Source organism: Prionailurus viverrinus, chromosome D1 (assembly GCF_022837055.1).
Source record: "Prionailurus viverrinus isolate Anna chromosome D1, UM_Priviv_1.0, whole genome shotgun sequence".
Classification (NCBI taxonomy): domain Eukaryota; kingdom Metazoa; phylum Chordata; class Mammalia; order Carnivora; family Felidae; genus Prionailurus; species Prionailurus viverrinus.
This window is the reverse complement of record NC_062570.1, coordinates 22,695,181-22,721,579: the sequence shown is the minus strand read 5'-3', so window position 1 is coordinate 22,721,579 and position 26,399 is coordinate 22,695,181. Positions and strand designations below refer to the sequence as shown.

At 39.9% G+C, this 26,399-nt stretch overlaps 1 protein-coding gene across 1 annotated transcript; it reads right to left on the bottom strand.

The window, feature by feature from the left end:
• Window positions 1-1,096: 1,096 nt before the first annotated feature.
• Window positions 1,097-25,630, bottom strand: STT3A (STT3 oligosaccharyltransferase complex catalytic subunit A). Its single transcript, XM_047878934.1, has 18 exons — window positions 25,547-25,630; window positions 23,320-23,446; window positions 22,443-22,503; window positions 19,060-19,181; window positions 18,508-18,653; window positions 16,562-16,652; window positions 15,086-15,192; window positions 14,244-14,408; window positions 12,523-12,703; window positions 11,333-11,488; window positions 9,859-9,950; window positions 9,016-9,171; window positions 8,613-8,801; window positions 7,442-7,558; window positions 7,220-7,322; window positions 3,866-4,054; window positions 2,449-2,564; window positions 1,097-1,663 (listed from the first exon to the last, which is right to left on the bottom strand). Exons 2-18 carry the CDS (start codon window positions 23,405-23,407, stop codon window positions 1,625-1,627), a joined length of 2,118 nt encoding a protein of 705 aa, XP_047734890.1. The 5' UTR covers window positions 23,408-23,446; window positions 25,547-25,630; the 3' UTR covers window positions 1,097-1,624.
• Between the last annotated feature and the right edge of the window lie 769 nt (window positions 25,631-26,399).

Below are 26,399 nucleotides of genomic sequence, written 5' to 3'. Positions count from 1 at the left end.
TAATGATCTTTACCTGGTATTGCTCATATCGATTTAAAAAAAAAAAAAAAAGAAACTCAGAATAACCTCTTCCACTAGGGAGAAATTCTGTATATAAATCAAGTAACATATTTACATATAGTAAATTAGATCTTACACCAAATCTAAATCTCACCCACAGGTCAAGCACTTGGTATAGAAGTTGGTTGGAAGGCTAAGTTTCCTGGGTATACAAGAATACCTGAGCATACCCTTTAGGAGCACCATTTTGACTTATCTAAAAACCATGTAATTGCTCCTGTTTCTTAAACAGGCAACACTCAACAGTTACCTTGTATTTTTGTTATGACTTAGGGTTTATATACATCACTGATATATGTCGTATGTTGTCAAATACACAGTGTCCTACTGTACTGAATATAAGGCTGTTTGTCCTGACATTAAATATTGATGGAACTACTGTGCTTTTAGTTAAGTTTGTTTTTAAGTTTCTGTTCCCCTTTACTGCAGTCAGGCTAGCATTGTCTCTAGCTACTTGGTAATAGCAATTCTTCCCCCTTTCAATTTGTAGCTCATTTCACCAGGGCTTCAAAACCAGATCACTGAGTTTGTTTGCAGCATAGAATAACAACAAACAGGCTGACACTAAGGGAGAAAGAAGCCACCCTTAAATAATTACAAGAGTTTTAGCATATAAGCTAAAAGAAATGAGCAAAAAGACATTTACTGTATCATGGATAAGTGAATACTGAAAAGCTGGATTTCAAATAGAAATGTCTGATTATATTTCAGCTGATTCAAAAATACCAACTGATCATCAAATTCCATATATAATACTGGAGAAGTTTCACGTCCATTGAGAACAATAATTTCACTGCCTTGAGTCTTTCTTCAAAACTTCAAGTGATCCTCACTTGATTTATTCTTGCTCAAGAAAAAAAACAAAACAAAAACAAAAAAACCTAGCTAGTCCCAAAGAATACTGGTGAGATCAGGTCTGGCTAGTCGACTACCTTCTGTCCCTCATAAAAGCAAAGAGCTTCTAAGGACAAGAGACGTTAAGAACAGAGACGTGACGGCAACGCACTGCCTTTCCTGTCCAGAAATGGCACTCCTCTGGTTCCACAAACATTTATTTATTTAATAAAAGTTTACTGAGCACCCACCGTATGCAAGGCTTTGTGCTAGGTGCTACGATTTTTGAAATGACAAAATTACTTGTACGTGTAGGATCTGAGCTAGTCCTTGATAGTGTTCCTGATTTGAGAGAGACAGAATGCCCCCACAGGGTTCAATTAGGAAGCTAAGAGCATGGACGAGGTCTGCTTTCCCTCCTTCTATCAGCCCAGCACAAACTTTTGTCTTTCTCAAACCAGCCATAAGTCAAAAGAAATAAGGCACATTTAAAAAAAAAAAGTTCCCCCCTTTAATTGACCAAAGTAAAGCCATGACATTTCATTTGGTAACCTGCTCAGAATTATAAAAATCGTTCCATTTGGCCCAGCCCATACTGCCCAGGGCAAAACTTCCAGACAATACTAATCCCATCGTGCTCTGTTCTTATAAACTGCATATTTAAAAAACGTCTTCAGCGTCCTAAACGTGACGCATTCAGTGCGAAGCGTATCAGAGCTGGCTGTAACATTTATGTCCGTGACAAGCCTCGATTATCCAGGTCCTTTACCTGCAACATAAGGATGTCATTTTAATATTTATGATCAGGTCAACTTTGGAGAGCTTCTCTACTGAGTTGGGTTCTGCTGCCTGGTGTGGTTTTGTGACAAAACTAACACAGGTTTGAGACTAGCTACTCTCTGCTTAGCCTTTAGGAGTACCTCTCAAGAGTAGAATAAATGGTCTACCTGCCAAATGTATCAGGGGTTGTCAATCTTTTCTTATGTAAGAGATATAACACATTTCTGTGTAACTCTATGCCATAAATTCTTCAGGGGGGGAAAAGAAAATGTAGTGTACACACACACACACACACACACACACACTTTTCTCCCCTCCAAGCCTGATAATTACTAAAACAGATCAAGTACAGCCAACTGGAAAAATAACACTGTAACCACAGCCAAAATGACAGCAGACTAGGTGTCTACTCTCTAACAACAATCTAAAATAAAAATATTAACACTCTGAGTTGCAAACTACTTTTCTGATTAGAAAAGTCCCTGTATTAGGGGAGCCTGAGCGGCTCAGTCGGTTAAGCATCCGACTCTTAATTTCGGCTCAGTCATGATCTCATGGTTCATGAGTTCGAGCCCCATGCCAGGCTCTGTGCTGATGGCACCGAGCCTGCTTGGGATTCTCTCTCTCTCTGCCACCCTCCCACTCACATGCTCTTTCAAAATAAAAAAACTTAAAAAAATAAAGTCCCTATATTACAAATATGTGGCCCATTCTTAAGCACTAGAACCAATCTGCAAACATGAGAGCTGCTTTCTCAGTGTAGCACCTGCTCACCTTATATATCCTGACTAGCCAATGTTCTGTGGTATATGCTTCCTCCAGGACATCAAGTTCAAAGTCTTTATTCCCAATCTCAGCATTCCGGACACGGTCAAAGCCGGGTGGGCGCTCTAGAATGGAACAACAAAAAAAAAAAGAGAGAGAGAGAGAGAGAGAGAGAGAGAGAGAGAAACACTTCTTTCTACAGTGCTGATTTCCTAAGGAAAAAGTAAATCAATCTGATAAATCATCTACCAAATGGAATGTTATTTCTCAGCCTGTAGTTTGTGTAGAGAGTAGGACCTATACAAAAAGACATCAGGTAGTAAGCACAGATCAAGTGTTACCTTGACTCAAGTCCTCTCCAAGTTAATGCTTGGCAAATTCATGGAGGCTATCTCTTTTAAGAGATGGGAGGCTGACTTCCCAGCCCCTCCTTTCCTGGGGATGCTACCCAGAGGCCTCTGTGTTACACTAGTAACCCTTCCATGGATCAGAGAAGAACCTATCAGAAGTCAAAGGCCTGCCTCTCTCTAAAAAAAAAAAGTAAACTAAAAAAAATTTTTGTAATGTTTATTTCTGAGAGACGGTGGAGGGAGGGGCAGAGAGAGAGGGAGACACAGAATCTGAAGCAGGTTCCAGGCTCTGAGCCACCAGCACAGAGCCCAACATGGGGCTCGAACTCACAAACTGTGAGATCATGACCTGAGCTGAAGTCAGATGCTCAGCCAACTGAGCCACCCAGGCACCCCATAAAACTAAATTTAAAAAATTTAAAAAAAAGGGAGGGAGGCACCTGGGTGGCTCAGTCGGTTGAGTGTCAGCTGGACAGCATGGAGCTGCTTGGAATTCTCTCTCTCTCTCCCCTTCTGCCCCCACCTCAACCACACATGCATGCATTCTCTGTCTCCCTCTCTCAAAAAAAAAAAACAAAAAAAACCAAAAAACAAAAAGAAATCAAAGACCAGAATCCACTTCAGGAATTGTCCCTAGTGCAGAAACAAGAAATTAAAGTCAGAAGGAAAGACTTAACCTAATCAGATTAGCCTCCATGTATTTATTTAAGGAAATGAAAAGTCCTTTATATCACTGTATCCCCCTTCATTCCTCTCTCCATTCCTCTCTCCTCTTTTACTGAGAGGCAATAAAATGTAATGGGTAAAAGTACAGAATTTAGAGCAAGACCGCCCGAGTTTAACCTAACTCTGCCACTAGTTAGTTACATGACATTGGGCAGGTAAGTAACTTATTTGTACCTGAAATTCCTCATATATAAAATTGAAATAATATTAGTATCTATGTTTTGAGTTGTAGTGAAGATCATATGAGTTCATAGATGTAAAGCACTTGGAGCAATGCCTGGTATCTGAAAAAACTATATGTGTTAGCTATCATGGTTCTTACTGTGTTATTAATGTTATAAATCACTCACTGGCTTCTGTGTAGACCTGTCCAAAGCGGTAGTAACACATCTTGTACATAAGGCAGTTGAGCAGCACTGGAGAACCTTCACGGTCCACACGGAATTCCCCAGTTGGAGTATAATAATCATGCTCCTTAATATGTTTGCCTGTGTCGGTGCTCCCTCCAATGCGGACCATCCACAGAAACTTATTGATATCTAGAAAAAAGTAGAAAGAGAATTGCTGTGTCACAAAGGCTGCTGGAGCTAAATCACCTAATGAAAAGCTACTATTTCTTTCCTTGTTTTTTTTTTTTTAACTGAAGCATAGTTAACATACAATATTAGTTTAAGGGGTACAACATAATGACATGACATTTGAAAAAGCCACTATTTCTAAGAAAATCCCTCATTTTTAAATGGGAAATAGTACCATTTAAGTCTAATTTTTAAAAACATGAAACACAATGTGGCAGCAAAACTTTTCCCTCAAAATTTACAACTCTTCCTATAGATTATTCCTGAAATCCTGTGCTATTGGTCCAGAGTTAAGTCACAAAGATAGTATTCCCAGGTATGAGCTGGGCTGAGCTGTCCAATATAGGAGCTCTATATACTAGCCACCTGTGGCTACTGACACTTGAAAGGTGGCTAGTCCAAATTAAGACGTGCTGGATATATAAAGTACATACTAGACTTGTAAGACTTAGTCCAAAAACAAAACAAAGGAAGTAAAATATAAGGAACTCATATGTCTTAATAACAAAACCCCAGGGCAGCCTGGGTGGCTCAGTCGGTTAAGCCTCTGACTTTGGATATGATCTCATCGTTTGTGGGTTCGAACCCCACATCGGGCTGAGCTGACAGCACAGAGCCTGCTTGGGATTCTCTCTCTCTCTCTCTCTCTCTCTCTCTCTCTCTTTCTCTCTTTCTCTCTCTCTCTCTCTCTCTCTCTCTTTCTCTCTCCTCTCCCTGCCCTTCCCTGACTCATGCTTTCTCTCTCTCTCAAGATAAATAAATAAGCTTTAAAAAAAAGGATTTAAAAAAAAGTAACAAAACCCCCAAATAATCTGATTAAAAATAGGCAAAGGACCTGAATAGACATTTTTCCAAGGACATTCAAATGGTCAACATGTACATGAAAAAGTGCTCAACATTACTAATCATTAGGGAAATACAACTCAACACCATAACGAGATACCACCTAACACCTAATTATCATAAAACAAGACATAACAAATGCTGGCAAGGATGTGGAAAAATGGGAAACCTTATATCCCGCTGGTAAGCATGTAAATTGGCAGTGGTATGTAGCCACTACATAAAACAGTATGGAGGTTGCTCAAAAATTTAAAAATACAACCACCATATTATCCACCAATCCCACTTCTGGGTATATATCTGAAAGAATGGAATTACTATCTCAAAGAGATAACTGCACCCCCATGTTCACTGTACTTTACTTATAATAGCCAAGACCCGGAAACAACCTAAGTGTCCACTGATGGATGAATGGGTAAAGAAAATGTTATATCTATATATCTAGACACACACACACACACACACACACACACACACACACCACATATATAAAATGGAATACCATTCAGCCATTGAAAAAAAAGAAAAAAAGGAAATTCAGCCATTTGCAACAACAGAGATGGACCTTAAGAGCATTATGCTAAGTGAAATAAGTCAGACAGTGAAAAACAGATACTGTATGATCTCACTCTATGTGGAATCTAAAAAAACAAACTCAGAAACAGAAATCAGAATTGTGGTTGCCACAGGCAGGGGATGATACGGTAATTTCCTTAATCTCACACAAAAAAATTACAGTATGTTCCAAATAATGACATTTATTTTTATGCCAGCATTAAACACACTTCTGTGCACGTTAGTAGGCGATAAAAACCACTGAAAGTGGTTACTTAACAATGGTTAGTGCTAAGACCTCAAGAAATTATCCCTTTCTACCACATATATGTGTACAATGATACATATAAAAATACATATACACATAGACATACATACACAAATGCTTTTCTATAGGATTTGGCTATATTGTGACTATTAGAAAACCTATAAATAATTACACACAAATAGTGCTGGTGTGATTGTGAAAGTTCAAGTCTGTGAACACATGTCCCTGCTCTCATCATTCCTCCTCTGCTGTACAAGACACACAAGAAAATCAATCTTCTTACTTTATACTTGGCACATCACACGTACTATATACATATAATCTAAAATTTAAACATCTTTACAAGCAGGCATATATTCAAAGAAAACTAAGATAGAAATAAGAGGTAGTTAGTAACTGCAGGAAAAGAAAAGTTATTCGAGGAAAGACTGTAACCATGGTATACTGGTTGACTCAACAATGAATATTTACATAGTCAGGACTTTGAAAACACTTTATCTGGATTTAACCAAAAACTAAAAATTAACTCTACTAAGGAGAATCAAGAGGAAAAGGAGGGAGTGAGAAAAGGTAAAAAGAATGAAATTTCTTATCTACAATTATAAATTGATATAGCATATATAAAATGCTCAATGAATAGAATACACATATTTTTTAAATATGAACATAAGTACTAGAAGAAACAACTAGAGAAATAATTGCCTCTGGAAACTTGTATCATAAGGGAGTTTAAGTTTAGGGACAGGGTACTCCCTACCATTTTTTTGTTATAAACCCTCAAAAGAATTTAATATGTTAAAGTATATAAAGTATTGCTTTAATTTCTTAAAAGTTTTTGTTAAGGCAGCAAACCATGTTTTGATGATTCTTCTAAAAATAGAATTTTGCTAATAATCACAGGGAATATGGTAACATATACCATACATACATACATATATGTATATATAACATAACATATGCCATACATATACATACATATATATATATATATATATATATATATATATATATATCTCAAATATGAAACATTTTAAGCTGGCAGATGAATCTATGGCTTAAACCCACTAAAAATGCTAATTCTAAAGTTCATTTTCAGATGCCTTATGTTTTTTTCCACACTGTATTTTACCTGTTATTATTTTTTATTTGATTTACCTATACTGTAAAATGATCGCCACAATAGGTTCGGCTAAGCTTTATGTTCTTTGTTTCCTGGTTGTAAGCAACTCCTAGGTCTTTAGACAACTATACCATGCCATATCTAAGTGAGAATTATTTGCATTTACCTCCTACTTGTTGCCAAAAAAACCAAAACAAAACAACCCCTAACGTTACAAATACTGAGGAACTTCCCTAACCAAGAAAATATGTTGAGATCAGTAAAAAGACAGAAAAATAGGACAGTCATCTAGTTTTCTTACAATCTATGACTATAGTTAGAAATACAATCAAGTACATACCATCAGAGGAATACCCAGTAAGGCCTCCAAAAATGACCAGCACATAGCTGACATCAAGCTCCCTCATGATCTCATAGGCTTTTTCTTCTGTGGATGCCATTGCCTAGAAAAATAAATGCACATTTCTCAAAGCAAAAAATTCCAAGTCATGTGATCCCTCAGAGAGAAATATTTCCCACTAGATCCCATGAGCCAAATACTCATATAATCCCTTCACTTTACCTGTCCTACTCGAGAAATATGGGTATTATTCCATGTGTTATTGTCCACTAAAATTGTCCGATTTGCCATAGCCGTAATCTGGTAACCATAATCCCACCATGACATGACCTTCGCATCCTGAAAGAAGAATGGGAAATGAAAATAAGTTGCTCGCTGCCTCCAAAACTCAAATACAAGAGAAAAACTGGAAGGGCATCCTATAGTATAGTAAGTGAGGGACTTCCTACAAAGAAAATAATTCTTGGCACTTGGTACTACATTTACATATAATCGTGAAATCTCAGTGTAAATTATACAATCTAACACTCCCAATACTTTCATCTCAGATCACCTTATATAAACAAGCATAATAGGATGGCAGGTGTAGGGGGACTGTGTGATATTTCCAAATAAACATTCGGGTGTCATCAGATAATTATATTAAATGATCTTTCACAATTCACAAAAAGCAGTTATTATAAAAATGGGAGGGAATACAAACCACAGGATATGACGCACCAGGATTAAGAAATTCTTACAGCTTAACTCCTTAAGAGTCTAACTCAGAAGTGCTACTCCCAATAGCTACTGCAAAGAAAATCACTTCAGATTCTCAAAAGCTTTAAATTTTTTTTTTTCAACGTTTATTTATTTTTGGGACAGAGAGAGACAGAGCATGAACGGGGGAGGGGCAGAGAGAGAGGGAGACACAGAATCGGAAACAGGCTCCAGGCTCCGAGCCATCGGCCCAGAGCCTGACACGGGGCACAAACCCACGGACCGCGAGATCGTGACCTGGCTGAAATCGGACGCTTAACCGACTGCGCCACCCAGGCGCCCCCAGATTCTCAAAAGCTTTAAACCAAAATGTTAAAAGTGCTTATCATTCGGTGATCACTTTATGGAAACTATCTTTTTCATGTTTCTAACTTTCTGATTTCTTTTATAATTGGGATGGTCCACCTCATGATAAAATCACCACAGTGTCAGAGTGTAGATGATTATCAGTAAGGATACAAAAGAAATCCTGAATTGAATGAAGGCTGACTTTCAAGGCTCATTCAGCACGAGGGTTCTATAGTTCCAATTTCTCCAAGCTTTCCACCCATCTAAAAGCTGTATGATTCACTATCAGAGCAAATGTCCCCAACTTCACCCGACTCCTCAATCCCACTCCCCCCCAAATTTTTACCTCTGGAGTATTGTGACGGAGCCAATAGTATGCTTCTCGAAAGTCATCAAAAATGATCCTACTGCCATCCCCACCACGGGCAGACAGCACGATGGAGGGAGAAGAGTAGGCCTCACTGGTCACCCAGGTTGAATGAAAGGTGTAGGTGATGAGAAAGAAAGCCATGACCAATATCATCCCACTTGCCACCTAAACAAGAAAACTGTGTTGTAAATTAAATTTACACAACTCAGAACAGCTTCTTACACACAATAATACAGATGAAATGAATCCAAATGAGTCAAGACCTGTATGAGTTCACCCACTATGACAGCACTCTACTCCCTCACTCAAAACACACACACACACACACACACACACACACATTTCCCCAAGCCTGTTCTTAGTGTTGCTTAATTCTCACTTCATTCTTAATAGGGTAGGTAGAATCCTGTTGCTTCTTGCTCTTTTTGTCTGGACGACTTATGTCCAGATTCTTCATGTAAGTGGACAGCACCTGGGAGACTCCAATGCCAGAAAGGATGCACATTACAGGTGCCAACACTAGCATGAGACGCACCTAAAAGAGACAGAAAGCAAAAACACAGTTCAATCAGTGTTTTACAAAATTAAAGACTTCAACCTGGTAGTAGATCGTGACATCAATTCAGCGGTTTTCAACAAACATGATTTCTTAGTAAAAAATAACAGAATATGAGAAAATATTTGATACATCTACAATGGAAGTATACACTTCTTAAAGCTGTTTTTCAGTTACATGCATATATACGAAAGCGTCCTGAATAATAATGCTATGTTAAAGAATGTTTTTAACGATGGTTTGAAATTTAAAAAAAAAAAAAAAAAGCATAACAAACACTGTCTTACTACAATTTATAAAATCTTTCCTCTTTCAACAATCTAATACTTGGCAATCTTCCCAGAACGTTAAGGAAAAAACATCAACTCCTTTCTTAAGACACTGAGAAAGAGAGACAAAGAAAGCTGCCCATGGTCACTTTATCCAACAGAGTATATGTGTCTCTCCCTAACACAAGATTATGAATCCCAGAAAGCTGGGCCCCACCACCAGAATGTATGAGTGCACGATACATCCCTGGGAAGGATCAGCACCAGTGAGCAGCTTTACAACTCAGTTCCTCAAATGCTCCAAGGAAAGCATGTGCACAATCATTACATTCTGAATCCTGCCATGCACCTCAGAGTCAGGGGTGGAAATGTTGCTAGGACTGAGAGCATTCCTCACCATGACAGCTGAAAAGTACATGCTGGTCACACCATACATGATGATGAAAATCCGGGCATCAGACAGGTTGCTAAAGCAGTAATAGAGACCAACTACAAAAGTAAAAGTAAAAAGAAGCAGGCAGCTAAAATAAATAATCATAGATATGTGCAAAGACATTTATTTACTATAGAACTCTTTAAAACATCAAAAAGTCAGAACGACTTAAATATCCAACATTAAAGATGTAGTTTTTATAGCGTATTTATATAATAGAATACATCAATTAAAATATTGCTGCAGGATATTATGGCTATTTGCCATCTTCTTTACACATCTCTGTACTTAAAAAATTTAAAAATAATACATTTAAATGTTACATCTCTAAAATAATACTAAATAACAGAAATTATGATTCTTTGTAAAATGAAAAAAATTGGGGAAAAACAGTATCATCCTGAGGGCACCTGGGTGGCTCAGTACGTTAAGTGGCAGATTTAGGCTCAGGTCATGATCTCACGGTTCATGAGTTTGAGACCCACATCAGGTTCTGTGCTGAGAGCTCAGAGCCTGGAGCCTGCTTTGGATTCTGTCTCTCTCTCTCTCTCTCTCTCTGCCTCTCCCCTGGTCACTCTCTCTCTGTCTCTCAAAAAAAAATGAGAAAACGTTAAAAAAAAATAAACAGTATTATCCAATTTTTGTTCAATAAATAACTAGATGAGGGGCTGCCTGGCTGGCTCAGAAGAGCATGTGACACTTGATCTCCGGGTCATGAGTTTGAGCCCCAGGTTCGGTGTAGAGGTTACTAAAAAAAAAATTTTAAATAAAAAAATTTTAAAAAGACTAACATAAATAAATGAATAAATAACAGGATGAATATACATCAATATGTTAACAATAGCAATAGATGTTTGGTGAGAACTCCCCAATTTTTTTTTTTAACTTGTCTGTATTTTTTACAATAGACAACAACTTACTTTCATGAGGGATAAAAACCATAGAAGCTGTTTTATTAAAAAAAAAAAAAAGGAAACACCCCTCCACCAGTAAATTCAAAAACATTTCTGGATTGGCTAGAAGGTAAGTAACTGAGGCTTTACAACCAGCCATGCCTATTCTCAAACTTTAGTACTGCCAAGAAGATAGATAAATGGGGAAGAGTCAGGGATGGGGGATGGGAGAGAGGCACACTGAAAGTACTCAAAAAAAAAACAAAAGCCTGAATACAAATTTGAGTTGAATTTTAACTTATAATACAAATGAACAGAAAACTGTGAGGCTCTGAACTTGCCAGCATCTCCAACTGTTCAACTTCTGACTTCTACTCTGCTTCAAATATTAGAAAAATGTGCTTAGCCATCCTTTGTACTGCATAGGGTAAAGAGGCAAAAAACAAAAACAACAACAAAGTACAAGGATGAGGGTAATTTACTTATTTTGAATCAAATGGTGATTCTTACAAAGAAAGCCACTTCAGAACACAAAGTAGACAGACCTGGAAACATGAAGACCAGAAGCTGTAGGTCAAAATAGTATGAGGACCAGGTCGTGGGCTGATGCTCAGACACAGAAGCAATGATGGGGATGTTGTTCTTAGCATAAGAAGGATCCAGCAGTGAGTAGAAACGCCCAGTCCAGGGAGATATTTTTCCTGGCAGCAAAGAAGCAACAAATATTTCACAATCACACTTGAAACAAAATAACATCTTATCCTAATTAATCACAATTTCCTATTTTCATAAGAGTCTCTAAGACAGAAAAGGACTAAGTTTTTGTTAAAATACCATCAATAGTTTGAGAATCTCACTCTTTGCTTTCAAACTTGAGAGTACTTTTGTCAGCCCAGCCAGCAGAATAAAGTCAGGCTGTACATAAAGTCAGAGATGGGAGGCAAAAGTGTTTCCTGTGAAGGTTTTAGGGTCAAATCTGGCCAAACCAAGATCAGCTCTAGAAACAAAGCTACTACATCCTCCAGTGCTGCTCTGAAATAGACCACACAGACAGACCTAGGCAGAATCCAATCAGCCTCTGAGAAGGACAAATGGGAAAAACAAAGGAAAAAAATGTGGCATGCTAAACAGCCATGAGTTAGTGCATATGGGCTTAGACAGGCCATGTTTGTAAGGAATGGCCAGCAGTGTTATGATTTCTCTTACCCTACCAGCAGGAAAGAAAAGGAAAAAAAAAAAGAGAGAAAAATTAGCAAGGCAAGATCCAGTCCTTTCAACAAAGTGTGATGTTGCTAACATTAAGAACTACTCTAGGGGCACCTGGGTGGTTCAGTCGGTTGAGCGTCCGACTTCGGCTCAGGTCATGATCTCGAGGTCTGCAAGTTCAAGCCCCGCGAGTTCGAGCCCGGCGTCGGGCTCTGTGCTGACAGCTCGGAGCTGGGGCCTGCTTCGGATTCTGTGTCTCCCTCTCTCTCTGCCCCTCCCCCACTCATGCTCTGTCTCTTTCTGTCAAAAATAAATAAACATTAAAGAAAAAAAAGAGCTACTCTAACAAGACATTCTTAACTATGCAGAATCCAAACACTGGGGCTGACAAGTGGACTGAATTGAAGAAGTAGGACTTTATACTCTTAGGAGAAAAAGAATGAATCTTTCTGTGGTCAAGAAATAACCCCTATTTTTGAAGTTCATTATGTGTCCATATCCATTTACAAAAGCTGTGGGCCTTCCTTACCTGTCAGCATGAGGAGCGCTCCCACGGTGAGAAGGACAAAGCCTACCAGGGAGATGACACTTCGGAAAAGAACTTCAAACTGCTGTGGATTCAACTTGCTGCGCAGATAATCCACAAAGGCATGGATCTGGCAGAGACCAAAGACCCCAAAAGCTGCCATGTGCTCTGACGAAAGGACAGGCTGTAGGTAAAAGCATAGATATGACAATGCTGGAAAGCAATGAGTCCAACCTAGACCTGAATTATCCTGACCCAGTTCAGACCAAACAAAGGCTCAAATGAGTTTTGAGGCCTCCAAGGAATTAGGTAGGGCCAATGGAGGAGAGGGACTAATTTCACCTACCACATTTTCCAAACAGTATTTGGAGTCCTATAAATCATACCTTACCCTATCCTGCAAATACCATTTCCTCCCAATCTGCCAAACTGAAATCCATCACTCCCCTCTATGTTCCACGCACTTTTGCTCTTTCATTACTTATAAATTCTTTGCTTAGACCAGTGGTTCTCAAACTCTAGTGAGTACCACAATCATGGAGAGGGCAAAGAAGAAAGGGTGTTAAGACACAGATTGCTGAGCTCTACCCCTTAGAGTTTGATTCAGTGGGTCTCTGATGAAGCCCTGGAATTTGCTGTTTTTGAATAAAAAAAATTCGTTGGAGTTTATTTGGTTCCTCACAATACTTAACTTTATTATTATTTTTGCAATCTCTACACCCAACGTGGGCCTTGAACTCACAACCCCAAGATCAAGAGTCGCATGCTCTACCAACAGAGTCTGATAGCTGTCCCCAGAATTTGTATTTTTAACAAATTCCTGATGCTGCTGCTGGTCGGCGAATTACATTTCCAGAACTGCTATACTACAGAATATAGACAGCTGCATGTACTTCCTTCCCCACAAGACTGTAACTTCCTTAAGGACAAGAATCATATTTTTAATTTTTACATTTCCCAGTGATTAGCGAATTGCATATAGCAGGTGATCAGTAAAGAAAATACAAGCTGACCTCTGAATAAGTCCTCCATTTCCATAAGAATTTTATATGAGAAATCAAACACACCACATTATTCTCTGACTTTATAATTATCTCTTAACCCTATGGGAAATGGGGTTAAAAGTTTGTACTTTGAGGAGCACCTGGGTGGCTCAGTCAGTTACGTGGCAGACTTAGGCTCAGGTCATGATCTCACAGTTTGTGAGTTTGAGCCCCACATCAGGCTCTGTGCTGATAGCTTAGAGCCTGGAACCTGCTTTAGATTGTCTCCCTCTCTCTGCCCCTCCCCTGCTCACACTTGCCCACTCGCGTGCTCGTGCTCTCTCTCTCTTCCCCTCCCCCAAAATAAATAAACATTTAAAAAATTGAAAAAATAAAAACGTTTGTACTTTGCTTCCTAAAGGACTTTCACATAGATCCCATCAAGAAGTTCAGGGGTCATTACTATTAAATGGACTCATTAGCATTAAAAAGGACTGGAAATAACTTTGCATTCATATCAACTCAGCTCAAAATATCCCTCCTTCCGACAAACCTAAGCCAAATTAAGAGTCATTAAATTCAAACTTTATGGAGCAAATATTAACACACCCCTGGAAGCAGACTTTAATGACCAGTGATGCTGTTACTTCAGTTAACACAACGGTCCAAGGTAAATCAAGCTACTTGGAGCTGTTTAAAGAAGTTGAAGAAGCTAACAACTCTATTCAGTCTAGGGCTCACCTGGAAACCCACAAAGGAGATCTGCATGGAAAGAATGGTGCCCAGGCAGTAAACAGTACAGTAGGCCACATAGATCCGGTGGGAGAAGCGTCCTGTGAGCATCAGCACCAGTACATGGAGAGGGATCAAGTTGATCAAGAACACATAGCCTCCCCAGGAAGAGACCTAGGACAGGATAAAAAAGAAGAGCTCCTCTGAGCGCTCCTCCTCAGGCCACCACTTACGATATTACCTGTGATCTTTTCAAAGAACATCCCTTTACAGTAACTATAAGCTTTATTTATGACAAGTGGCCTCAAGAGTTTAAATAAATGATTTCTTTAAGTAGAAAAATCAAAGTCACCCCTATTACTGTAACTCAATCCCCTATTCCCTATGCCTCCTACCATCATGGTAACAAAAGCAGCAACACCCAACTCTCAGGGTTCATCTACATGTAATCTATTGTAATGTCATGTGGACAATTTAGGGATTCATAGGAAACGTGAGCAGGTGGAAGCAGTTAAGGGAAGAAGTCTAAGTGACTATGTAAGATTGAACAGGAAAAAAATACATTAGAAAAGAAAAGGAAAAATTTTAAAGGAACACAGCAGAAAATGTGGCCAACCAATATGTATCCACGGGTCATATGGTATCTGAAGAACTTTAAAAATTAAAAACATTGCCTCTATCTTGCTGTTACACAACGGATGGCCACACCTGCCTTGGATTAGGCTTTGTATGGATATAAGAGAAAATAAAGACTTCTAGCCTCCAATCCACGGTCTCAAAGCCCAAGAGCTATTTCCAATTTGTATCAGTCCCAATAAAGACACTCGTGGAATACAGGAGTGAAGAGTTACCATGTAGAAATAAGCAAGGGCACACTTGGCAGCCCAATAGATGGAACCAGTCTTTACTGCTTTGATCCACATGTAGTAGGTGAGGAGCATGCAGAAGATGGCAATCCCTGCAGAAAGAACAGAAAAAAATTCAATAAAAGGCCATGCTTGCATAATATTTAAGAATACTACTCTGGAACAGACTTCCTGGATTCATATCTCAAACCTACTGCGCATTAACAGTGCAATTATTTTACCTCTTATTGTCTCGGGTTCCTATAAAAATGAGGCCATAATAGTATCTATTTCACAAAAGTGTTAAAGGACTTAGAACAATACCTAGTATAAAACAAATATTATTACTATTCCTTCCAGGCACTAAATTCCTTGCTAGTGTAGAGTCCTAAAGATATTCCACATTATTATGCACCATCCACCCTCTGCATCTTACCACAGGCCAGTCCTTATGCCCTGACTGCCCCTCTCCTTAATATGTGCCTAATGAGGGGCGCCTGGGTGGTTCAGTTGGTCGAGCATCTGACTCTTGATTTCAGCTCCAGTCATGGTCTCATGGTTTGTGAGATCGAGCCCCACATCAGGTTCTGCACTGACAGCATGGAGCCTGCTCCTCCTACACTCACGCACGTGCGCTCCCTCTCAAAATAAATAAATATAAAAAATAAATATATATGCCTAATGAAGTCCAAACCTCACTGCCTAGTGCAACCTCAACTACTTCCAAAGTCTTCCCTGATCTCCAAATCTGAATTAACCTCTCCTTTCACACTCCAAAGTACTTTATTCATACTTCTCTAGTGACACATAATACTACCTACCTGTTATGAGTTATAGGTCTGTATTTATCTTCCTTAATAGATTATGGGCCAACATAATTTTATTCATTATTGGTCACTGTAATTCCTTAAATATGAGCCAAAATTATCTTATTCATTATCTATAATACCTAACATTGTGTTTTCCCAACAACATTCAATAAATATAGGCTGAATTGACACAGTCAACAAAAGTCATTATAGCTTTAAGAACATTAATTTCTCGGCATGCCTGGCTGTCTCAGTTGGTAGAGCATGCAACTCTTGATCTCAGGGTTGTGGGTTCGATCCGCACCTTGGGTATACAGATTACTTAAAAATAAAATCATAAAAAGAAAAGATATCCATTTTTCTTATCTAGGAAAATAATGCAAATAATTACAATGTTAAAATAATAGTACCATTCAACACTAAACTAACCCTGCTTTTATCAGTCCAGAGAAGAGATAAAGCCCTTATAAAAGGAAATTACCTTTCTGAAGGGGATGACAGAGAGAGATTATAAACTTGTCTGAGGTCCCTTCCAGCCCATTTCTAATCTTCTCACCCAGATACCATTTTTGCTAGTGCTAAACATCAGATCTGAACTCAGATTTTACTGTACTTCCTGAATGTCTATGGAACAATGAGATGAATTTATCATCTTTGGCATTTTAAGTCTTACCTTCATTATCATAGGAGCCAGCCACAGATCGGGAGATGTACCCAGGAACTACAGCAATCATGGCAGCAGCAAGAAGCCCAGCCCCTGCATCCTGGAAGAAAAGAGGGGTAACAGGAAGTTAACACTATTCACTCACAAGAGAGAAGAGAGGATCCACTAGTCCTTCTGCTTATACTGGGCCCAGAACACAGTCCAACACTTTCCAAGGTAGACGTGATGCTAGAAATGCTAGAAATGTTCACAGCACGAGAAAGCTAAAGACTTCACAACCAATTCCCCAGGATGATACCACATCTGAAACTGAATACATATATGCTAAGGACAGACAAATTATGTAAGCTGTCAGACATCAGACATTGCCCCAGAATGGGCTGTTTGGCTGGAGCATTCCCAGGTTTATGAGTCCCTGCCCCTAACAATACCTGCACACTGCCAGGACAGTCACACCTCTAAAAGCTATGCAAGGATAATCAAAAGGAAGACAATTATTATTTAAGCTAAAAAGCCAAAAGGTGATCATCTGTCTGGACTAAAGATGCCAGGAACTTAGATAATAAAGCTGGAATATCACAAAGCAATCTGTGAGGTCAGGAGAGAGAAACAACGAAATATAATCACACTCCAAAAGAGTAGGGACTTGTCTGTTGATAAGAATCAAATTTGGAACAAGGGCAGCAAGGAGAAGGATGAAAAGATTTCCAAACTAAACTCAAGAGTCCCAAAACCTCCTACTAGTTTATCACCTCTCAGGTATCTCCCTGACACCACAGCCACAAACTAAGAATAGCATCTAAGGAGCCAGATCAGCAAGGCAGAACCCTAGAAAAAGAGAGCCATTATGGAATCTACTCCAAAAGTGATTTAATAATTTTTTTAATTTTTTTTATTATTTATTTTTGAGAGAGAGAGGCAGAGCATGAGTGGGGAAGGGACAGAGAGAGAGGGAGACACAGAATCCAAAAGCAGCTCCAGGCTCCGAGCTGTTGGCACAGCTGTTGGCAGGGCTTGAACTCACAAACTGTGAGATCATGACCTGAGCCGAAGTTGGACACCCAATTGACTGAGCCACGCAGGCGCCCCAATAATTTTTTTTTTTTTTTTTAATTTTTTTTTTCTCAACGTTTATTTATTTTCGGGACAGAGAGAGACAGAGCATGAACGGGGGAGGGGCAGAGAGAGAGGGAGACACAGAATCGGAAACAGGTTCCAGGCTCCGGAGCCATCAGCCCAGAGCCTGACGTGGGGCTCGAACTCACAGACCGCGAGATCGTGACCTGGCTGAAGTCGGACGCTTAACCGACTGTGCCACCCAGGCGCCCCCCCAATAATTTTTAAATAGGGGCACCTGGGAGGCTCAGTCAGTTAAACACCTGACTCTTGATTTCAGCTCAGGTCATGATCTCGTGGTCATGAGATGCAGCATCAGGCTCTGCACTGGGTGTGGAGCCTACTGAAGATTCTCTCTCTCCCTCTGCCCCTCTCCAGCTCGCATGTGCATGTGCACATGCATGCTCACTCTCCAAAAACAAAAAAAAAATTTTTAAATATATGTTTAAAGAATCAACAAATAATTGCTAAATGTCCATTTCCAGTAGGAAGAATGAACCATTCTGGAATACTTCCTATAGTTATTTTTCCTCTCCCTTAGGTTGTGAGGATTTCAAAATCTAAAGCTCACATTTTATATTTTAAACATTTTTTTTTACCTTTTGTAGAAATTTATATTTGACCTTCAAATGTTCTCTTATAGGACAATCAGTTGCTAATAATAAGAAACCACATATTCTAGAAAGGGGCTGGAGTGAACCCAGTAATTCAGCCTAGCAAAAGCTATCTGTAGCCTCTGGCTCCCTGCCCTTCTATAGCTATCAGACCCCCACCCTTTAGCATCTACTAGAGAGGTTCAACAACATTCATTCCCAAGCCTATCACCCCAAATCCTTCACCTTGAGCTCTTTGGTAAGGTGGTACGTGACGATGGTGGTGAAGGAAGAGAAGAGAGGGGCCAGGAACACACAGACATTCCGAATGTCGATGGTGATGTGGAAAAAATGGAGTACATGGTAGATTGCAGCAGACGTGATCATTAAGCCTGTAACAGGAAGAAGAAACTCCATTAGGTTATCTTGGTAAGACCAAGAACTTAAGGGAAAGGGAAAGAGAAAGAGAATCAAAGTATCAATCAAGTGATAACGTAACATAGGTCCTAACAAACTACCAGAAACACTAATATAGCAACTGCAGTAAGCTTATTAAATTTCTCTTCTTAGGATTCAATCCGAAGTCCAGAATTTATGAAAAACCTCCCATCCCCATCTCCCACACATATTCTCCTGTATACAGAAGATCCACTTTTAGGAACTGGTAATTAGAATGAAATTATAATTGTCACAAAAAATGCAGACATTAGAAATAAGAGAAACTGTTCTATAACATACAAATACCTTATTTCTGTTAATTTTTTTTTTTTTTTTTTTAGAAAACCCTGTTCCTCTCACCTGGATAAATTGTTCCTCCAATGATTCGTCCCAAAGGATACCAGGCTCGGTCATCAAACCAATTATGAAATTTATAAAATCCCTCCTCAGCCAGGAACCGGGTAGTCCGATAATTAAAGTACCTATAGCAAGAAAGAAATGATCTGTATCTCCTCCTCTTCAAACTCAAATAACTATACCAATTTGCAGAGAATCTTGTTCCTCAGGTCACACCATCGAGGAACTGATCATTACATCAATCTGTATGATTACAAATCAGTTAGGTACCAAAAATTATGCCAACTATGAAAATCATTTTACATTACCATACATCCCCTCATTTCTAGCTCCACACGTCTCAACTAAAGCATTGCTTGTCTCGAAAGGAAATGCAACCGGAGCCTAACTCAAGTAGGATACTTCACCAGCCTGGCAATTAGTAGGTATCAGCACCAGTCAGAGAATTCAAGCACCCACAGACAGAACAGCTGAGATGTGGACATCAATAAATCTGGCTCTTTTCAAGAAAAAGGAACATACAAAGATTTCAATAGCACACAGAAGGACACACGGATAACTTCAAGTGATGAGCATCTCTAGAGATGTTGGTGTAACACTATACGCATGTCACAGTTTAATCCACTCAGTAACGTAAACTTCTTAATGAGTGTTTAAACTTAACAACAAATTCTACTCATGTTGTTTAAAATAGTTCTGAATGCCACCTACATAATAGCATAAAAATATAAATAGTATAAAAATATTTAAGGAGCACCTGGCTGGCTCAGTCAGTAGAGCATTTGACTCTTATCTCAGGGTTGTAAGTTCGAACCCTATGTTGGATGCAGAGATTACTTAAAAATAAAATCTTTAAAAAAAAATGTGACATAAAATGCTTAAGAGTCATACATGGGAAGACACAGTTCTTTAGGTCCAAGCTATGTAACACTTTCTTACTTCTTTTTAAATAAGAAACTTGAGAGAATGACTAACAGACTCATGAAAAGATGCTCAACATCACTCATCATCAGGGAAATGCAAAGCAAAACCACAATGAGATATCACCGTACACTTCTCAGAATGGCTAAAATCAAAAAGACAAGAAATAACAAGTGTTGAGGAGGATGTGGAATAAAAGTAACCCTCATTCACTGCTGGTGGTAATGTAAATTGGTACAGCCACTGTGGAAAACAGTAAAAAGGCTCCTCAAAAAATTAAAAACAAATACTATATGATCTAGTAATTCCTCTCCTGGGTGTTTACCTAAAGAAAATGAAAATATGAATTTGAAAAGATATATGCACTGCTATGTTTACTGCAGCATTATCTACAGTAGCCAAGATACAGAAGCAACCTACAAATCCATCGACAGACGAATGAATAAGGATGATATGGTATACATACACACACACACATATACACACACAATGGAATATTATGCAGCCATAAAAAAGGATGAAATCATGCCATTTGCAACAACATGGATGGACCTAGAGGGTATTATGCTAAATGAAATAAGTCAGATTGAGAAAAACAAATATCATGTGATTTCGCTCACATGTGGAATCCAAAACAAACAAACAAACAAACAAACAAACAAACATAAAGCAGAATCAGGCCTGCAAATACAGAGAAGAATATGATGGTTACCAGAGCAGTAGAGGTTGGGGGGATGGGCTAAATGGATGAAGAAAAGTGGGAGATAATGGGTTGCCAATTATGGGATGAATAAGTCACAGGAATAAAAGGCACAGCATAGGGAATATAGTCAACGATATCGTAATAACATTGTATGGCGACAGATGGTAGCCACACTTATGCTGAGCACTGCAAACTTGTCCAATCACTGTACTGTACACCTGAAACTATATAACATTACATATCAACTACAGTCAAATATAAACTTAATTTAAAAAAGTAGAAAGAAATAAGAAAAAAAGAAAAGGAAAAAATATAAATAAATAAACCAAATTTTTAATTACTAAAGGCAATCATGACTAACCACCTCTCCTGGCCATCCCTCTAATCCTATTTCCTCCTTGGTCAGTCAAGTTTTAGCAGCTGAAGTGAGCAGAAGTAGCAGATGGCAGAAATCTCTACCCATCTGTTTGTTGCTGTTGAACGTTATTTTGGTAACTGTCAGAGAAACAATAGAAAGGAGGGTAGCAGGCAGTCAACATGTGTGAAAACTCTGTCCTTTACCGAAGGGAAGGGAAGGGAAGGGAAGGGAAGGGAAGGGAAGGGAAGGGAAGGGAAGGGAAGGGAAGGTGAGGCAGAGGAAGTCTAAGTTAGTGGAAAGAGGTCTGACTGGGGTCACAATCTCTTAGTTTCCTGCTCTGCAAATGGAAGCATCAAATCACAAGATCTCTTCGGTCCTTTCCAGGCCTATGACTACAGACCAGATAGTCTTGCTTTCCCTGACCATCTCACCTTAATGTTTGTTCATCTAGAGAATCTGAGAAGAAGCCTTAACAGACTGGTGATCAAGAAACAAAAAGATTAAGTTTCCTCATTCATGAGAAAAAAACATAAATTCATTTGAGAGACCCCAAAGAAAATATTTGTATGCCTCCAAAGGGCTTTCATACACCTACACAAAATATCAAATTTGCAAATCAACTTTTGAATCAATGTTCCATAAACTGAAATATGCTATGTTTAAAATATTAATGATGCTTGAAGAACCTATGATTCTGGCTTTACTTTAGGCAATACAACAAAATGTCCCCAGTATCCAGAGACAGATAAACCTAGATTCAAATCTTGGCTCCTCCAAATGTGTAACTTGAATAGCTGCTCCCAGGCCTAGTCTCCTCATTTATATAAAGGAGAAAATAGGACCTCCATCTAATAGGGTTGTTAAGGGTTTAGAGATGATCTGCAAAACAGTGCTTGAAACAAAATGAATACTCACCTATACCTTTTCTTATCTAATAAACAAAATCCCTAATCAAATTCATGGCTTAAAATGTTCCCCAATGTCTTAGAACTTAACCAGTAGATCCAATTTCTATCATCTAAATTGTTAAACAAACAGTCATTAAATCACAAGTTCATGACTTGTGATTTTCTTCTGAGCCTCACACAGGCCCCTTTTCCTCAAAGTGCATCACTGATTGTTCAATAAGCTGAGCAAACAGACTTCTCCTAGCGTGGCCCGGTCTTAACAGGCAGGCACACCAGCAATGCTTCTCATATTTTCTATGAGTTTGAGAGATTTACTTGGTTAATTCCAACAGAAATGTCTCAAAGCAATTATCTCTGTTGGAAAACTTGAGGGTTTTCCCCCCTAAATATATAGGAAGCACAACCCCATCACTGAGAGCTGATTAGAATTTCACTTGGAAATCCATTGACTTGAATGCTTCCCAAAGCAAATACCAGATCAAGCAAAAGTACTCACGGGTCAAACTCATGGATGACACTTTCAAATCTCAGGACAGCAAAGAGACGAGTAGAGAATGCTGCAAAAATCAGAGAGTTAATACCTTAATGGTAGTGTGCCATGAAAAATACTAGTAGACTGTAGTATTATAGAGATAATAGCACAGCACAGAAGTCACAGGAAATGTAAAATGATCCCTGAATAGGGGTGCCTGCCTGGCTCAGTCAGTACACCATGTGACTCTTGATCTTGGGGTCCTGAGTTCAAGCCTGAGTTCTATCTTGGGGTAGAATTCACTTTTAAAAAAAAAAATCCCTGAATAAAGTATTTACCCATTTCTCCTACACAGAAGAAACGAAAGAAGTTCACTCTCCCCTGACAATGACACCTACATTTTCCACACAGGTAGGACACATTTAACTTTCAAGACCTATAACAATGCATTCACCTACTAATACTACACTCCACTTACATGGTCATCTTTTTTAATCGTTGACTTCCCCTCCCCAGAACTAACTTTTATTCTGGAACAAATTAAGGGGGGTAAGGCAAATCAAGACTATATTTATGACTCACAAAGAGCTAGAAAATCTAAAAAAACCAAAACAAAACAAAACAAAAAAACCAAAACCAAACAAACAGTAAGTTCTGAAGAGATTTTCAGAAATACTAAAGTAGGCAACTAGTACAGCATGCTTCCCATTCTTTCCCAGATGATCTCTAGCACTGACTTTTATAATCCTTGTGTTTTTTTTTGTCTTCATAAAATCATACTGATGGATAAGAGCAAAAACAACACATTACAATCTACTGAAAAGAACAAGACATTTAAGTAAGCCATTCTTGATTTTTTTCTCCTTTCCACCCGCAAAGAGAGGTCCACATGCACACTCACATAACACAGCAGCCATCGACAGAATGAGAAGCTTCAGTAGTGTGTCCTGCTTCTCATAGGACAACCGCAAAAATCCCAGCTTAGTCATCTTGACATCAATGGGAGGCAGCAGATGATACTCAAATAGCTGAAAAGGAAAAGTCAAGACTGTAGGACATCAAACACTTCTAACTTATCTAATTCACTTTCATGTTTTATGGCGGCAAAAAAACCATGAAAGAGACACATGCCAACGAACACACCGAGAGGGTCAGAGCTAATACTTGACACCCGAGCCAATACTAACACCCTAGCCTTGCCTGAAGTCTGACCGACTGGCAAGGAAGTAGGCATAAGTCAGGTCCATGTGTCAAGACTCAAAAGGAGTGATTAGACTCTATCACCATAATTCTGCTTCTTACTCCTTCACAGCTAACAAGTACATAATACATAACAAGTACAACTGACAATAGCGTGGTACAGCAGGAGTAAAGAGCAAACACAGGAATAGAAAAAGGCAGTTGGGTGAAGAGATGCAAAGAAAATAGAAAAGATTGGAAATAGAGAAAAAGAAACAGAGAATAAAAGAGCACTCAAGAAAAAGCAGGAATGTATGAAAGAAAGCAGGAAATGGGGAAATGAATACTAAATGGAGAGGTGAAAAGTAGAAATCAAACTATGACTGAATATGCCCAATATACGGCCCTACATTTCAGCAGCAACTGAATGGCCACGAGCTTCTTTTTGTTCCAAATCCTAATGGTGTTGCAGGGCCAGCTAAAGAGCATGACTGATCACTAACACACAGACAGTGATGCACTCAAGAGGGAGAGAAACACATACACAAATCACTGCACTTTCAATCCCATGTATCACAATGCAACTACTGCTCGGATCTATAGACGCTTCCAGTTGCCTATCTCAAGATAGGCCTGTAATTGACACTGCCGATTTAAGCCACTGATCTCAGAGATAGCTCATGGAACCAGATGACAATCTAGAGGGAAAAGAAAATAAAATTTCCTACTGAAACAAGAAAAGCTCGGCGGGGAGGGGGGGGGGGGGGCTAGATTAAAATAAAATGTTGAAGGAAGTAGGTTAGCTATTTCTGTTTAAGAAAGTGCTGCCTTCTTAAACCATAAGCTCATCAAGGGCTAAGTTATAAAGAATACAGTAATAAAAGATATGCAACACTGTTCAAGACTGCAGGGAGAGAAAAAGGAACCTTCATGTCTCCTGATCTTTTTCTCAGTATTATTGGAGGAAAAAAGGGGGAAAAAAAACCAAAACACCACACTAGGTGGAAGGCATAAAGAATCATACATTCCTAGCTCCGACAACATCTTTTCCATAAGTAACTGGCCCAGAGGGGCAGTTTTGCATGTGTTTTTAATTACAACCCCAAAGGAAAACCTCATCTTGCAATCAAGAATAAACACCTAACTCCAGGAAGTCCATAATCCCGCCACATCGCTCAAGTTTGTACTTGTTTTTCTCGAATGCCTGAAACAGAAAAACATAACACCACTACGAGCTGGTATGAGCCACACACCTGGAAGAGTCAGCGGAAGAAATGAGAGTACTAGAACCTCTACCTGCAAGCTGAGTAAAGGAACTGGTAATTTGAGGCAGGACCTTAAGGGAGTTTTCCTAGTGTGCTCTCTGGTCATTTGAGCACATCGCTAAAGCAAATAAGGGCAAAAGACACTTCACTTTAAACACTTAGCATCGGGTCTCCTCCTCAACGGTGCCTGCGAGCTGTGGCATCCGAATCCCATCCTCCTTCTAGTTTTCCAAGACGGAAACTTCCCCATCCCCGTTAGCCCCCACTCTCACACCTGCTCACACTCCTTTGCTCCCCCATCCCACCCCCTTCTTCTGGTCACTCTAGCAGGTCCCAACTCCCTGCCTCCCACCTGCATATAACACCTCTGACACTACCCACCGCGGGACACCCCACCACCTCAGCATCCTGAGAGCCCTCCCCTCCAGAACTAGTCGCAGGATTCAATCTTTCCCACGCCCTCCAGGCCTAAGCGCACGCCCCATCCCGAACCTTCACATCCTTCCATCCCAGGACGTCTCCACCCCACACCCCACGCCCCCTCCTCTGCAAGGCCCTAGACCCCGCTTCCCACACCCCACCCGCCGCCATTAAAGCCCCACCTCCAGCACTTCGTCCAACCCCACCAACAACCTGGACTGCACCTGCAGCTAATTCTCAAGTTATAGCCTAAGGCCTTCTCACCTGGCCAGCGTTCCTCAGGAATCGGCTGGGCTCCCTCTGCCATCCGTTCAGCGGCGCACCCAACCCTGGCAGCGGCCTGGTCCGCCTCCTGGGCCGCTCCCCATTGGCTGGCCAAGGCTCGATACGCCACTTCGAGAGAGCGATAGGATTGTGGAACTGTCTGTCAGGGCTGGAGGCGGGGACAAAGGCGCGCTCCTACTTCTTAACTGGGCAATACAGATATCACTCAGCCGTCAGGGGGCGGGACTTCGTGCTCCTGTAGAGCTGTGATAGACCAGCTCAAGAGAGCGAGAGCGCGGAAAGAACGTGCTCGGAGCAGTTTGGTTGAGAGCCGAGGAGTGACGTGTCGGTCTGCGGACCGCGAAGGAGTCGCGGGGGATGAAGGTGTGGCGGGTTTACCCCAGTCATGTGACCAGAAGCGGAAACTACGCGGAGGAATAAACCGAATCTACAAATCCCAAAAAGCCGGGTTAGGGTATCTCCCCTCTCGGTCTCCAGGAGATTGTAGAAATTGACCGTCACCAAACATAAGGTTAGAGAAGAGGAGGGAAGAACATTCTACCTATTTTAAATAAACATTCAAACGCTTTCTCGTCCAGACCGTTATATCTTGTACGGGATTTGTCCGACAGTTCGTTCAAGAGCTGTTTTTGACAGCGATAGACGAGAGAGCCCTGCCGATTTCTCGAGGCGTATCCTTTTCTTAAGCCCCCGACTTCGTGAACGAGCATGCCTAGCCCTAAAAGGATCGTGGGGGTTAAATTGGCAGACTCTCCATTGCCAGGCTAGTAAGTCAACCAACGCCGCAGGGGCAGTCCTTGCAAGCAGTACACAAGCTTTTTCCGGAGACCCA